At 48.1% G+C, this 15656-nt stretch overlaps 1 protein-coding gene across 2 annotated transcripts in view; it reads right to left on the reverse strand.

Moving 5' to 3' along the window:
• Positions 1 to 3296: 3296 nt before the first annotated feature.
• The window catches only part of FBXW11 (F-box and WD repeat domain containing 11), a 68161-nt gene continuing 55801 nt past the window's right edge, over positions 3297 to 15656 (reverse strand). For both annotated transcript variants that reach the window (XM_027665237.1, XM_027665236.1), the window contains 7 exons: positions 15030 to 15148; positions 13848 to 14097; positions 12293 to 12411; positions 11638 to 11748; positions 10634 to 10712; positions 9015 to 9203; positions 3297 to 5714 (listed from right to left, as the gene is read on the reverse strand). In XM_027665237.1, coding sequence (XP_027521038.1) covers positions 9042 to 9203; positions 10634 to 10712; positions 11638 to 11748; positions 12293 to 12411; positions 13848 to 14097; positions 15030 to 15148 — 840 coding nt within the window. In that variant the 3' untranslated portion in view covers positions 3297 to 5714; positions 9015 to 9041. The remainder of the gene's footprint in view (positions 5715 to 9014; positions 9204 to 10633; positions 10713 to 11637; positions 11749 to 12292; positions 12412 to 13847; positions 14098 to 15029; positions 15149 to 15656) is intronic.

Genomic DNA, 15656 nt, shown 5'->3' on the forward strand with positions numbered 1-15656 from the left:
CAGGGAGTGATGGGGCCATTCCCACATGGACACACCTCACAGGGAGTTGCCAGAGCTGAGCCCACAGGAGCCCCCAGTCCATAAACATGCAGGGAATGTTTCACTCCTTTTTCTCCGTGACCAGAGGGAAATATCTCACAGAGTGGGCACTCACTCCAATGGACTTCTCCTGCTGTTGGCACCCAGAATATCCCGAGTTGGAAGGGGCTCACACAGATCATCCAGTCCAACTCCTGGTCCTGCACAGACACCCCAACAATCTCACTCTGTCCCTGAGAGCGTTGTCCAAACCCTCCTGGAGCTCTGGCAGCCTTGGGGCTGTGCCCACTGCCCTGGGGAGCCTGGGCAGTGCCCAACCAGCCTCTGGGGGAAGAACCTTTTGCTGAGATCCAACCTGACCCTGCCCTGACACAGCTCCAGCAGCTCCATGTCCTACCTGTGCTGTTCCCCAGGGCTGGAGGCAGCTCTGCAGGGGGGTCTCAGCTGAGGGGCAGAGGGGTAGAATCCCCCCTGCCCTGCTGCCCACGCTGTAGGATCAGCCCAGGGCACGGGGGGTTTCTGGGCTGGGTCATGTCCAGCCTCTGCCCCGCCAGCCCCCCAAGTCCTTCTCCCCAGGGCTGCTCCATCTGCTCATCCCCAGCCTGGATTGATCCCAGGGCTTGGTGCAACCCAGGTGCAGCACCAGCCCTTGGTCTTGTTAAACCCCATGGGATTCCCATGGGCCTCCTCTCCAGCTTGTCCAGGTCCCTCTGGATGGCATCTCGTCCTTCAGGTGTGTCCTCCTGAGCCATCAGAGCAGGTCACAAGTGTGCAAGCACTCAGCACCAGCCTTGTTGTCCTATGAGGCCCTTTCAGGTCCCCAGTGCTCCCCAGCAGCTGCTCACTCCCCCAGTCCAGAAGGGGAGGAGGGTAAATCAACATGTTCCCACTCAGCACTGCCGGCCCTGAGCTGCCCTGGCTCAGAGGTGGCTGCTTCCACCTGAGTCCAAGAATGGTTTCTAAAGTTTTCCTCATACAGCCTGTACAATTAACAGATCTGAGATTTCCTTCTAGGAGCTGGGTCACACTGAGACACCTTTAGGAGGACACCCCCCCCTCTCCTCTGTTCCCCAAAATTCCTCTGTGCCACTTGCTGGGGTTTCCACACTACACCCCATCCTCTGCAGAGGGGCCAACAGCCCTGTTCAGCACCCACCCTGTTCCACAGGGCCTGCTTTACTGTTCTCTTTCCAGCTGTCATCTGCTGTGTTCTCACCTCTAAATGGAGACCAGAGCACCCCACGGACACGGCCTCTGCACCCGTGGGTGGGGGGTTTGGAGGGGCAGAGCCAGGACAGCACAGCAGCATCCCCACATAGAGCCCCACAGCTCGACCCCTCCTCCCCACAGCCCCCAGGGGGGCAGGCACAGGCTCACCCAGGGTGCTCAGTGCTCTTGGAATCACAGGATCACTGAGGCTGGAAAAGACCTCCAGTATCTTCAAGTCCCCCCTGTGCCCCCATCCCCACCTTGTTCCCCAGCCCAGAGCACTCAGTGCCACGGCCAGGCCTTCCTTGGACACCTCCAGGGGTGGGGACTCCAAACCTCCCTGGGCAGCCTCTGCCAAGGCCTGACCACCCTTTCCAGCAGCAGGGCAGGGATGGGTCCCAACACCACCCAAGGCAGCCCCAGCAGGGTGGGCAGGGTTGGCAGCAGATGCTGGGCCCGAGTGAAAGACCCCAGTGCCTGCAAGGGCAAATGGACCCCAGACCTGCTCTCCTTGCCCACATGCTCCTAACCTTTGGTGGGAGGGGAGAGTCCAAAGGGGCCCCAAATCACACCAGGATGGGTGGGAACACCCAGCAGAGAGGTGCCTCCACAGCTTCACTGGGAAGTTCTCTGGTGGGAATTAAGAGACAACTGTTAAAAAGGCTATAACTGCAAGGGAAAACTCCCAACAAAACAACCAAAACCAAAGGCCACCCAGGTAAGGTGGAATGCTAAAGTTTGACCTCAAGGTTTATAATGCAGATCTACCACAGAGCTTTTGCAGCTTATTGGGATAACGATACCCAGCAAGACCTTCCCAACCCCCCTCAGGAGCCAGCGAGGCTGCACTTTTACAGTGCATTTCTGACAGAAAACATGAGATCTGGATCCTCTGCTCTCATTGAGAGCAGCCTCAACCTGAGCAGCAGCAACCCTGCTTAGAAACTATTACCTAGAGTGGGTCAAGAAGAATAAAAAGTGCTCTGTGTTAGAGGAATTCTGAGGACTGTATTTGCCAACACTGAGCCAGAACCAAGTTCATATTCTTACCACAGGGTTTACAGCACCTTTAAAAGCATTTCAGGTCAGTGGCTCCAACAGACACCTCACCAAACCCAAGGCTTCACCCCTGTGACCCCCATGGCTGGCACACAAAGCCAGCCCAAGCACTACAGCATGAGGATGTAACCAGAGACTGTCACTCCTCGCTGTGCTTGGACCTGACCTGGGACAAACCAGCACAGTCCTGGCCAGTCCCCCTGAGGCAGAGGATCTGCACCATGGACCATCTCTGGTCAGGAATGAACTGGAGTAACTCATTAACCACACAGGCAGCAACTGCTCAAACTGATTTGAAGTGAACTGAACTCACGAATGAAACTACTGAGAGAGAGCAGGGGAAGGAGGCACAGCCGAGAACCTGGAATCCCTTTTCTCCCCAGTCACTGCACATTAAAGAAAACCCAAAACAAGGCTTTTCCTGAGTCAGAGCAAGCACTGGAAGACAAAGGGCTCAGGGCATGGACAGGTTGTTTTAACAAGCAAGTAGACGAGTAATATTTTAAAAATTCTATCTGCATTCTTGATAAAGTAAGAAAAAATTCTTCTGATGTTCCTGTGGAGGCAGAAGTGCTGCAGCCAGGGGGGTTCAGCACCTCTGCCACGGGGGAACGAGCTCAGCTCCCTCAGCCACTGTGTCCTCCCAGTTTGCACCCAGCAAAGGGAAGGGTGAGACACCAGCTCACACCACCCGTGCCAGAGCACAGCTGGGCCACAGTACACATGGTCTGACTCCAAATGCTTTGGCCTGGCAGCCTGTGCCCTCCACTGGGCACTGCACCAGCACCACACCCTCACCCACGGCTCCGAGCTGTGCAGTTGCACACGAGTTTGTATCGTGGAATGGTCTGGGTTGGGGACCTTAAAGATCATGGGCAGGGACACCTTCCACTAGACCAGGTTGCTCCAAGCCCGGTCCAACCTGGCCTTAACTCAGCACGGGACTGAGGGCTGTGGAGACGATGTCACTCATCCATTCATTTGACAAATTAAGTTCAAACTTTTTTTTATTAAGCACATTCCACAGTACAAAGCTTTAGATCATGAACAATATCTGTACAATTTAACAGTTTCAAGAAGCTGTTCATACACCAACTTTCCAAACAGATAATTGGCAAACATAATTACAAGTTAGAATTAGACTATCCCAGTGTTTTGAAACATTAATATCGCAGTAATGTACAGTTGCTCAATTATGGTTAGCAAAACAAAGTCCAGAGTGCAGCCAGGATCACTACCATGAATCCCAGGAGTCGAGTTCCTTGGGTGCCAATCACAAAAGTCCACTGCTATGTTACACAAAGCACAAAGAAGTTTAGACTGCATGTTCAAATACCATTATCTCCCAAGGAAAAACAGGAATTTAAATCTTACACATGCATTTTAACAAAAGGACTCCGCTCTTCGGAAACAAATACCTTTTTCTTCAGGGCTGCGACAGATTTCTCTTTTTAGCCAGTTTAATATTAAAGCTGTTAGATGAGAAGGGGAAAGTAAGACACTTGCACGAACTACTGCCAAGCTTACCAAAAATGATCTTATGGACACTCAGAGCGTTGGATCTTCCACACTCCAGCATATTCGGTCACGGCGATGAAGGAAACGGCACTGGAGGAACATGGAAACGGGAGTTTGACTCTCCCCGTGCAGGGGGGAGGGAACACCTCCAGCTGCACTCCCGGGGGTCTGGTACCACCTCGCCATCCGTGTGCTCCGCAGGGTGTCATGGAGGGTCCCCCCAGAGCGGCCTCGGCACCGCCTGGGCCTGACCCGGGACTGGAACGGGGCGAACGCAAACCAACAAATGCTGCCAGAGGACAACAGAGACACAGGACGGACACACGGCCAGAGGAACGACAGGACATGTCTGTGCCAGCACAACTCCCCTGGACAGCGGGCGGGCTCACGGGGGGACAGCACAGCCACACGGCTGAGGCCGATGAACATCCACGCCTGACTTATCCACGGCTCATCCGGACCTCAGGAAAATGCAGTTGTACAACCACAGAAATTAGAGGGGAGACTATGAGAACTTAAGAAACTATGGAGTTTCTAACAAAACCATGCTAATGAGGAGGAACCAGGACATCGCAACGTGGTCACAGCAGATTGTTATGGAAAACCAGCACGGGAATGAGCACGGAAACCAGACCGGAAGGGAGCTCCACTCCACTGTAAGGAAGTGTTACAAACCAAACATAAATAAATGTAACTTTGGCCCATGGTATCTTCTCCACTGAGCAGCCAAACTAATGCTACCGAAGGACATCAGCAGGTGTCTGTGAGGACCCGCTGGTGTTAAAGACAGACATCTGTAAATACCGCGGCACAAAAATATAAGATACAGAACATAAATTAAACAGTTTTTAATTTTTAAAAAGTTTAGAAATTACATTTAAAATATGTAGTTCCCATTAAAAAAAAACCAAACAAACAAAACAAAAACAAAACAAAACAAAAAAAAACCCAAGAAACCAAAACCAACTAATGAATACTGAAAACCTCCTTTTGCAGAGAAAATGTCTAAGTAATTCATGTCCCCACCAGTGCCACACTCAGGACATCCTGCTGCCAAGTGCTACCACGTTCTGTGTTAGTGTGTACTGTCAGGAAATCCTGACTCTGGCACCAGAGGTTTCTGTATGTACATCATATCTACATGCTTACACAGTATCTGAAATGAGGCAAGCACACATGGGGAGGGTTTACTAGAGCAAACATCGGGGAGCGCAGGACGGCTGGAGTACAGAGCACAGGGAAAAGGAAAAGACAGTGCTATACAATTAGTTCAGATAACCTAGCCTGAATTACAGGGAATCTTTAATTTAAAAGAAATTATTGGTGCAGAAACAAGTAAACTGTCATCCAAAAATATTACTGAGCGAATCAGAAATATTTGTAAGAGTCCAACGTACACTCCTATGAACAGAACGGGCTCTGAACCTGGCATGAGTAACGCCTAAAGGACAGTGGTGACTGGAAAGCAAAGCTCTGTACATTCTGGGCATGTGTTTGGCACCCAAATTTCGTTGGAGAATGTTTTTTTTTCTTTAAAGTCAGACAAAAGTGCAAAGCAATATAAATTAGGCCAAGTCCTTTCTTGACTTCTGATTTATTTCTGAAAAACAAGCCATCAGAGTTCAGTTTCTACGGACAATTTACATGTGAAGCTTTGGATTTCTCACGGCAGGGAAGGATAGGCTTCTGAAATTCATCTACTCCAAGTCAGTGAATTTGTAGCAAATTCAAAGACGACCACTGAGAGCAGGGAAGATTAAGAAATTTAGATATAGAATTGTGCTGCTTTGCAACTACACAGCATCTAGAACCAATTCTGACTTTAGCTGTCAATCAACATCTTCAGGCATGTAGTAGCCAAAAATCCAGTAGTTCAAGACTGTGGAACCCTGTAAAAGACAAAAGACAAGTGAACTGAGAAAAGGCACAAATCAAACAGCATCCAGAGCTGGGCAGGCCCTCACCATCCTCTGCTGGAAGGAGAAGGGCAGAACGGCTGGAGGACGTGATACTGTGCAGCACATGGAGGGCTGCTCACTGCTAAGAGCCCTTCCTCCAGGGGAGAGCACCCCAGGGACTCTGTGCTGTGGGATGTGCTCTGAATTCCCTGGAGCAAGAGCCAGGCTCTGCAGGGCATTGCTCCTTGGGGGGTCACCCAAGGCTGGCAGTGTTCTTAGACTTGTCAGAGTTAAACCTGCCCTGGGCACTGCCAGGTGACCCCCAGCTCAGGTCACTGAACCCCAAACACTGTTTACTCAAACAGTGACCCACAGCTGCCAGAAAACTGTCCTTTCCTCCTCATCCTGCAGAGGAGGAGTTTTCCACAGGAGGCAAGTTCAGTTGCTTTAATACATGAGGAGCTTTTAAGAAAACAGACACAACACTCAAGTACTTTGATATTTCATTGACCTTTTCCAGCCCAATGACTCCCTTATCTGCTTGGAGGCTGTGCAAGCTCTGAGCGTAATTAAATCTGAACTTTGATTGTACCTGCCACTTCCCTGACATTCTTATGGACTAGGGAGAACTTCCCTCTTCTGATACAAAATTCCCATGAAAGGTTAAAACATCCATAGGCACTTCCCCCTGACTTCCCTTCCCCCAACCCGAGGCCTAGTGCCTATCATATGGTAACAATTTTTATCATGTTACAATAAACAACAGGAATTCAACAGAAAGCAATAAAACTCTCACAGCCAATTGCCAGGACTGTCAAAAATGATCCACTTTGAAGAGGCCTCACATTGCAAAGCCTGTAAAATCGTGTACAGGGGTGCTTCAAAATTCAGAAGACTGTAATGTTTGAAAGCATATAAAACTGTTTCATTAAATGTCATAATGAAATATTAGCTGTTTGACCATAATTTTATGTAGATCTATGGTTTTTGGATTCTGAAGTCAGACAAACCTGTCAAAAAGTGACATCACAGCATCTCTCCAGGAGAGGAAATAGCTATTAAGGGACTGTCATTACCAACACAAGAAGTCCCAGGACACGGGGGCTGTGTGGTTCCAGCTGTGTGTCATGGGACAAGCCAGACTGAGCTGTGCAGAACTGTCAAGTGTGCAGAATTTGAACTGCAGAACACCCTGCCAAAGGCATTTCATATTCCACTGGCAAATCCCAGTGACAGGGAGTCATCTGGGCCATGTGGCAAGGAAGTCCCACACCAGCATGTTGCTGGTCCAAGTGAATCAATATAAATTTTATTCAACTCCTAATTTCTTGACCCAAGGGAACGGCTGGAGCTGTGTCAGGGCAGGCTCAGGTTGGATCTCAGCAAAAGGTTCTTCCCCCAGAGGGTGGCTGGGCACTGAACAGGCTCCCCAGGGCAGTGGGCACAGCCCCAGAGCTCCAGGGGTGTTTGGACAACGCTCTCAGGGACACGGTGGGATTGTTGAGGTGTCCTGCACAGGGCCAGGAGTGGGACTGGATGATCCTTGTTGGTTCCTCCCCACTGAGGATATTCTGTGATTCCTTTGTGCTTAAGACACCCTATGTGTAGCTCTTCCACAAATCAAAGCTAATAAAAGAAGCCCAATATACTTCTGTAAGAAAAGAATTGGTCTACCTCAAATGATCTTCAGGTTAACAGAAGCAAGCAGTGGTGCTGGGACTAAAAGACAGACTGTTCCTAAAATGCAGCCTGTTCTATCTGAGAAAGCAAGAAAAATAAATAACAGAATTACTCAGAAAGGAGGTAAAGAAGTTTTCCATTCAGAGGGAAAACTATTTAGCTTCAAGAAGCCTTGGAGTTCCCACAGCAGCAGCTCACTCAGGTCTGGACCCAGTGGCACAAAGCCAGTGGCAGGGGCAGGACAGAGTCCCTAGGGACACATCAGTGACAGCACTGAGCTTTCCACAGGGATGCAAGTGTGTCCTCTGGGATCATCCGGAACGAGGGAGGCAGCACTGGGAGGCCTGGCTCTGTGGGGAGGTTCAGGAGCTCTCTCCCATGGAGTTGTGTCTTTAGCCAGTCTCCACCATGTACAAACGTTCAGCTCAGCAGTTGGGCCTTTCCAGGTGTCTGTTGTCCCTCTGCAGCAGGATGAGCAAGTCCATGAGTTTCACTAAACTACCCTACAGCAATGTTCCTAAAACGTGGCCTTAAGGGAAAGTTTAAGTGGGATTCTGCACATGGCTCATCATCACATCATTAGACTTCTTTCTTAATCATGGGCCTGATTAGGTGGAATAATTACAGCTCAGGCAGAGGCAGCTGCCTTGGCTTTTTCTAGAACAAGCAGAGTTCAGCAGCAGGGAAGGCAGCCAACACTTCCCCAGGAATGCTTCCAGGTGAAAGCAAACTCAGTTTGAAGCAGGAGCATCTCAAAGTATGTCTTCACAGGGGAAGCTATTTCCTAGCCAGAAGCAGAGATCCCACAGGAGCAGCAAACCTGAGGAACACGTTGCCACAGCAGGGACAAATGTATCCAGATAGATAATGAAAATCCATTCTTATGTGAAGATAGGGAAAGCTTTTCACATCACATTTAAGCAAAGCATTATCTACTTCAAATAAAATAAATCCTTCCTGTTGGGGCAATGTCACTCCTAATCCTCCTGTTGTGGTGTCTCCAGTGCCTGGGAAGCATCCAGTCTGGCAGTGGCAGAGACTGCTCTGCTTTGGAAAGGCAGTGCCTATGTTTCCACGTCTCAGCACTCACAGTTGTGTATAGCTGGAAGCTCAGTTGTTGGCATAGATGACCTAGGGAAAAGAATCCACTGCCCCAACAAGGATTGGGAATCTACAGCAGAGCCTTTGAGCACTAACTGGAGCTGACTGGCAGGAAAAGGGAACCAAAACAGGCCAAGTTCCTGTCCATTTTGGACAGCTCTGAGTTGTCGCGGTGCCCAACACGTGATGCTGAGCTCTGAGAGCTTCCTCTGCTCCTCATGGTGCTCATAGAGCTGCTCTTTCCTGGTGAGCATTTGCCCAAGGCTGTTGTGAACACATAATAGCTTTCTACAAAACGCCTGAAGTACCCAATTCCTAACAGGAGGGGGAGATAACAGGACATGCTGAAGCGTGACTGCACCAAGACTAGATGGTGAAAGAAGTGGCATAAACAGGCTTTATTTGCTTAAGGAAAACTTCATCTTGTGTTTTGACTAAGCCAACCTGCAGGCAGAGGGAACATTTCAGATATTTATAACACATCCAATAAAAGGAGGGAGCCTTCCTTACCTTCTGAGGGCAGTAAAGTGCAGACTGTTATCTGGAGATGTAAGTGTATGTTCTAGATGGAGAGCGGGTCTCGTTCTGGGCACTCGGTGGCACATTTAAGAAATCCCAAATCAGAATTGTATCGTCATGGGAACTACTAATGATCTGAAATTCATCAAACTGGAGCCTAAAGACACGTCCTGAATGTTCCTGTGAGCAATAGGCAAGAAGTTAGCAAGGCAAGAGGGGAACACTTCAGTACATTGGCATCACACGTGTATCCGGACACAGGACAGTGTGTCCAAACTCTGCTGTGCTGGCTCAGAAACCCTTCGTTAACATTACACACAAATTCAAGAAAAGCTGCTTTTGTATGTAAGTTTTTTACAGCAAAACTCACTGCTTCCACATGCAGTGCCTGTACACCCTGAGCCTCCCTCAGCAGGGCCAGCCATAGGCTGAGAGTATTCCAGACCAAAGCAGCAATTTCGGAGACTGGTTGGCACCAGTGCTCTCCCAGGGCTCCTTCTCTTGCAGAATTCTCTGCTGACTCTGTTTCTGTGCAGCCCCAAAACATCACATCCCAGCTTCACCCAGAGATGCCGCTGGAGGATCCTCAGGGCTCACCCACGAGCCAGGAGTTCAAAGACTGCCATAAGAAGGGGAGTGGAACACATGCTCCAGCAGCTCTTCCAAGAAACCTCAAAATGGCACCAAGAAGCCCAGAAAAGGGTCTCCTCTTAGTCCTGCTTATCCATTTTTATTCACTTCAAAATGAGGACACTGCCTTTATTGGAGAACTAATCCCAGCTGGCAGAATGATCCCCTGAGCTACGGGACACCCAGAGAAGGAAAACAATCAACTTTTTCACTAAAACTAAATTAAAGAATAGTTAAATCTTATCTCTGTGCAAAGACTACTGAAGGGAAAGAAAAACAAGAAGCACCTCTGGCCACATAAGCCCTTCTCTAGGTGCTGGCAAGGCCAAGCACGTGCACACCTACAGCCAATGACTTCGGGTTGCTATCAGCTTGTCAAACTGACTCCTCAAGGAAAATTCCACCCACATTTCGATTAAAAGAACAATTAATTCATTTCCCCAATCTATTTTTAATCAAGTCAGCTGTCATAAGCCAAAACCCTAATTATAAAAAAAAAAATGTAACTTAAGCAACAGCCCTAAATGTGACAATCTTTCGAAGGGACAAGAGTTCCTGTGGCAACGTGTAACTCAGTCCCCCTTCCCCCTTCCCAAACTCTTCCTTGCAAAGTGAAGGGTTAGGAGAAAAGTTTGGGAAAGGCTCCCAAGACTCCTCCTCTCTTTTTAATAAAGAGGAAATTTAAAGCCAGTCCCACAGTGATATCAAGGAAACACACCAATAACTAGAAGGATTTACACAGGTCATGATTTTTTTTTCCTGTAAGAGCACCTGAGAATCCCAAACTAGAAAAACTTGGTCGTTCATTTAAGCTCAGATGCAAATCATTCAGGATATAACAACAAATTTTTCTTTACTCTTAAGCACTCTAGACTTCATAAAACATCCTGACATTCCCACCTATCCCACTATAATGCAAAAAAACACCCCTCACCAAGAGAATATTTCAGATAACCCCAAATTAACGAGTTTTTACGTACCACTAACGTACGCAGGCATAATGTACTTGCTGGGGCACGAGGGTCAAGAGCAGCTTGCAAGTCCCAAACTTTAATTTTACTAAAAGGAAGAGAAAAAGGTCATTATGAAAACATCATTTCAAGTATAAGCACAGAAAACAACATCTAAAGCCCTGGAAAGTTTGCCATTGTTTTCCCTAAAGCTAATTCCTCAGGATTAAGCAAATTGTGAGAATCTGTTGCCACTAAAATACTAAAACTCAATCTTGTAAAACACAGGTAGTTTTGGGTTTCTTTTCAGCGTGATGGTTGTATGACAGACAAATTGATGGTTGTATGACAGACAAGTGGACTGTGCACACACAAACCCCTCTGGAACATGGGAATGAAGCTGGGCTGGCCAACTCCAGGGAGACACTGACCCCAAATAAAAGGCTACAGACAGACACAGTTCCAGAATTGTTTTCAGTAACTCTGCTGTTCAGGTAGAGAAAGAAATGGAGGGTTTGGCCATGGATGTAAAATGCCACGAATCCATTAAACACTGAAAACACTGAGCAAGACAGAAGTGCCCTGGTGGGACTCCTGCCCTCAGCCCCACAGAAACAGTCCCTGAAGACTTCTGAGAGCCCCACAAGATACATTAACGCTCCTAATAAATATTTTTAGTGTGCTGCCTTAGAAAAATAGAAAGTTTGAACTACTCTAAGCACACAGGACCTGGCAAGGAGTGATTCCTGATGGAAGAAACAAAGTAATGTCACTTCAGCCAAACAAAAGTTTACTTACGATGGAAAGTCAAACTCAAGTGATAACACAGTTCAGGAGTGTGCTAAAGGGCACCAGCCAAGCAGCTTCTTGGCCACTTAAAACTGTGCTGAAATGCTCAAGCAGAAGCCTCTTGGGTATACAGTGATCCATTCACCAAACCAGGAGAGACCCTGGCCCAGGGAACACAAGGCTCAGGGGCTTTCAGGAGACGGTTCACTAAAGGTAAAATTTTTGGCAAATGCTTTCCAACATACCCATCGTAGGCTCCACTAACAATCCTCTTGTTGTCGAACCTGATGCATCGAACCAGCTCTTCGTGGCCTTCTAATACCCTTAAACAGGCACCACATTCGATGTCCCAGAGCCTGCAGAGAACAGAGCAGGGAGGCTGAGCACTGCAGCTTCAGCCTCAGACCCAGGGATTTAAATGTGCTACCGACTGGTTTCCTGGGCAAAATATCATATAATTTGCTCAAAAAGGCATGAGAACCATGCGTGCCACTCAGAGCAGCTGCAGCTTATCAAAATTGGTGTAGTCATTCAAAATTACATGGAAGTAAAGCTTAGATCTGTGTTATTCTGGGAAATATTAACACACTTTTTTCCATCTGCATAAACAGTTGACTAGAGGTTCAAGCAATTAGAAAACCAGTGACCAGCGTCTTCCCCACCTCTCCAAGCAGAAGACAAGGTGATATAGCAGTAGGCAAGAAGTTTTGTTTAGTTTGAAATAAACCTGTGGCCCACTTTTTCACGGGGCTGTGATATGTTTACTCTCACATTGCATTAAGTTCCATTCATAAATCATCTGCTCCACTGGAAGCCATGCCAAGGATGTGCAGGAATCAAAAAAGGGGGAAATCCTGTTTTCCCTGGTCAAATGGACACTGTTACACACTGGGCACCCACCTGATGGTGTTGTCTGAGGATCCACTGACCACCAGCCGGTCCCGGTACTGCAGGCAGGCGATGCCGCGCTTGTGCCCGTTCAGGGTCCGCACAAACTCACACGTGCTCGTGCTCCAGACCTGGGGAACACAGCACAAACTCCTCTGAGGACTACACCACACAAGGTTTATGGATTTCAATAGACACCACTATGAATTCACAAACTGGAGAGCCCTGAGGTTCAGCTTTTGCAAACCCCCAGTGTATCTTTACCGGCCAAGAGGGTGCTCTGGGGACCCAGCGGTGACACTGAGCACTGCCATTGCACACACAGTCACTGAGAAGAGCAGGAGGGTTGCATATAAAATGTTTCCAGGTGTTAGAGACTGCCTCAAATGATATCATAAATATGATTACACTTGAATCTTGGTAAGTTAAAAATCATTTTTAAAAGTGGAAGTTATAACACACAAAAACTCCACATTTTTTTACCAAAGAATTTACTAGCGAGCTACTAGTAAAGAGAAGGTCCAAACTCTGGCCTTTAAAAGTTTGGTGGCTGCTTCTTTCTTAACATTAAAGGATTCAAACAACTTTGCCCATTTTTAATAAACTGTAATTGAAGTTGTAATGCAGAGTATCAAGTGGCTCATTTTCCAACACAGCACAGTAGGATCTCTGGCAGAGATTGGGACAGGAAACTGCCAAGAACTTCTTGGCCCAGGCTAAGGCAGCTCTGGTTCAGAGAGGGCAGGGTGGAAATGCCTTTGTTATACTGTAGACTCTGGGTAACTCAAATCTTCTGGTATATAACAGCCTTCAAATACAGCCTCTTCAGCCTTCAAACATGGCACAGCCTGGCTGAGCTGCTGGGAAGGCACAGTGAGGAGACTGAGGGGAGACCTCACTGCAGTTCCAGCTTGAGGGGCAGGGACTGAGCTCTGCTCTGGGGGGAGCAGGGACAGCAGCCAGGGAATGGCTGGAGCTGTGTCAGGGCAGGCTCAGGTTGGGTCTCAGCAAAAGGTTCTTCCCCCAGAGGCTGGTTGGGCACTGCCCAGGCTCCCCAGGGCAGTGGGCACAGCCCCAAGGCTGCCAGAGCTCCAGGAGGGTTTGGCTGATCCTCTGGGGCACAGGGGGTGACTCTTGGGGATGGGCCTGTGCAGGGCCAGGGGTTGGACTGGATGATCCTTGTGGGTCCCTTCAACTCAGCACATTCTGGGATTCTGTGAAAGGCACTGTTGACGAACTTCACAACTGGACAAGACTGCCAAGTGAAATTAAAAATACCCACTGGAAACAGGCACAAGATGTTCCACATTCAACAAACCAACCCATCTTGAGAGTAGAGCTCAAACAGCAAATGTGCTTTGCTCTTCTGCAATTGCACCACAGAAGCCACGAGAGTATTCAAGCACAGTTATCTGCACAAACACCAACTGCCAGCAAGAGGAAGCCAAGGGGGAACAAGAAAGGCAAAGGCCCAGAACTGCTCATGGCTGCTCCGAGCTGAGGACGCTCTGAGGCTTCCCTGGCTTGGTGGCCCACGCAGAGCTGGGCCAGAGCTGTGCTCACTCACTTTGATGGTCCTGTCCCCTGACGCTGACACAATGTACTTGTCATCGAAGTCCACCACGTTGACGGCAGCGCGGTGCCCGACCAGGACCCGGCGCAGGGTGATGTCGGTGGGTGAGGCCATGTCCCACACGGCGATGGATCTGTCCTTGGAGCACGTCACCATCAGGCCGTTACTGAACCTCAGATGAAGCACTGCCTCGTTGTGATGGATCAGTGTGTTCAGAACTTCACCTGTATTGACATCCCAAACCCTGCGAGAGAAAAGAGCGTATCCCACATGAAGGATGATGGCTCTGCAGGGAGGGAAGGGGCACAGGCCTGTCTGATCTCTACCAGAGCTCTCTGGCTGGTTAACCCCTGCCAGGGCCTGGGGAAAGCAGGGAGATGAGTGCTGGGAAGTATTCTTGTCACACCCACAAATAACAACTAACGGCAGCAAACACTTAGGCAGGAAATGCCTAACCTGGGACCACTGCTAAGAGAATAAGCTACTTAACAACTGCACAAAGTTTTCCAGGATGACTTTGGATGACCAAAACAAACACTATCCATATGGGGTTTCTCCAGTTTTACACTATTCATTCAGATTTCATCTCCACCAGTAGCAACTGGGATGCAGTACCCTCCAGAGCTACCCAGCAGCTTACATGAAGTGTAAAATCACTATTTAATTTACTGTATTTGAGAGATTGCCATTGGCAGACCAATGCAAGGCACTAGAGGAGACAAGGCCCTTCCAGTGAACTGCACCTGAGTGTCTTCATATTGGGACATCTACTGACCATTAAGATCATAGAAGAATTTTAACTCCTTATGAGCAAAACTGCAGTCAGACAAATGCTCCATATGTACTAAATGCCCTTTCAATAATAGTCACAACTGAGAGATGTCAGAAGGCAGTACCATAAACCCTAAAACAAGAAATTATTGTACAGTTGGCCATCAGCCACTCTAAAACTTCAGGATATGCCTTGAATCACTCAGGTCATATTCCTTCAAAATTCTTGAGACAGATTTTGAAAAAAAATTATTTAACGAGATGCTCTGCCAACTATGAATATCTTGTTTCTGGAATAATAGTATCACATTTGTATTAGAGATGTCTTCTGATGTTTAGAGATTAATTGTAAATATTCCCAGCCCTGATACTCAAATTATCTTTGTGGAAAAACTCGACACTCACCTCACTGTAGAATCTGAAGATCCAGTTACAATGACTCTTTCATCATATTGCAGACAAAGAACTGAGCCAGTATGTCCCGTTAATACTTTTAAACATTCCAAGCTTGTTTTGTCCCAAATCTATTAAAAACAAGAAGGATAAGTGGCTTATCAAGACCAAGAACATGGATCCCCGACTTGAAAACCGTAACTGCGAAGGAAGGAGGAAAACTAGAGCCCCATGAGGAGTGAGTCTGTCCCATCAGTGAGCCTTGTCCTTCCTTTCAGCTTAAGGAAGTCTTGATGCAAGTGTGGTTTGAAATGACCAACCATCATGGAAAGATCAAATCCTGTCTGGCAAAAGGAAAAGCCATGGACAATGAGCACGGAAGCAACCTGGTAGAATGACAGCAAACCCCTGGCAACGCCAACAATCCCAGCAAAGGACAGCGGGGCACACACACTGCACCCCTCTTGTGGGAACACTGATCTCACAAGAATGTCTTTGTGGTCAACAGAACCAAGCCCAGGCTGGCAGTGCCCAACGTTTCCAGGGCAAGTGCAGGTGACTTTGCCAGGCTCCAGCAGACATCCCACCCTGCCAAACCCTGCACAGACAAACACTGTCCCATGAGGAGACAAAGGGAGC

The sequence above is a fragment of the Corapipo altera genome, unplaced genomic scaffold, assembly GCF_003945725.1.
Source record: "Corapipo altera isolate COAL_440 unplaced genomic scaffold, ASM394572v1 111, whole genome shotgun sequence".
Classification (NCBI taxonomy): domain Eukaryota; kingdom Metazoa; phylum Chordata; class Aves; order Passeriformes; family Pipridae; genus Corapipo; species Corapipo altera.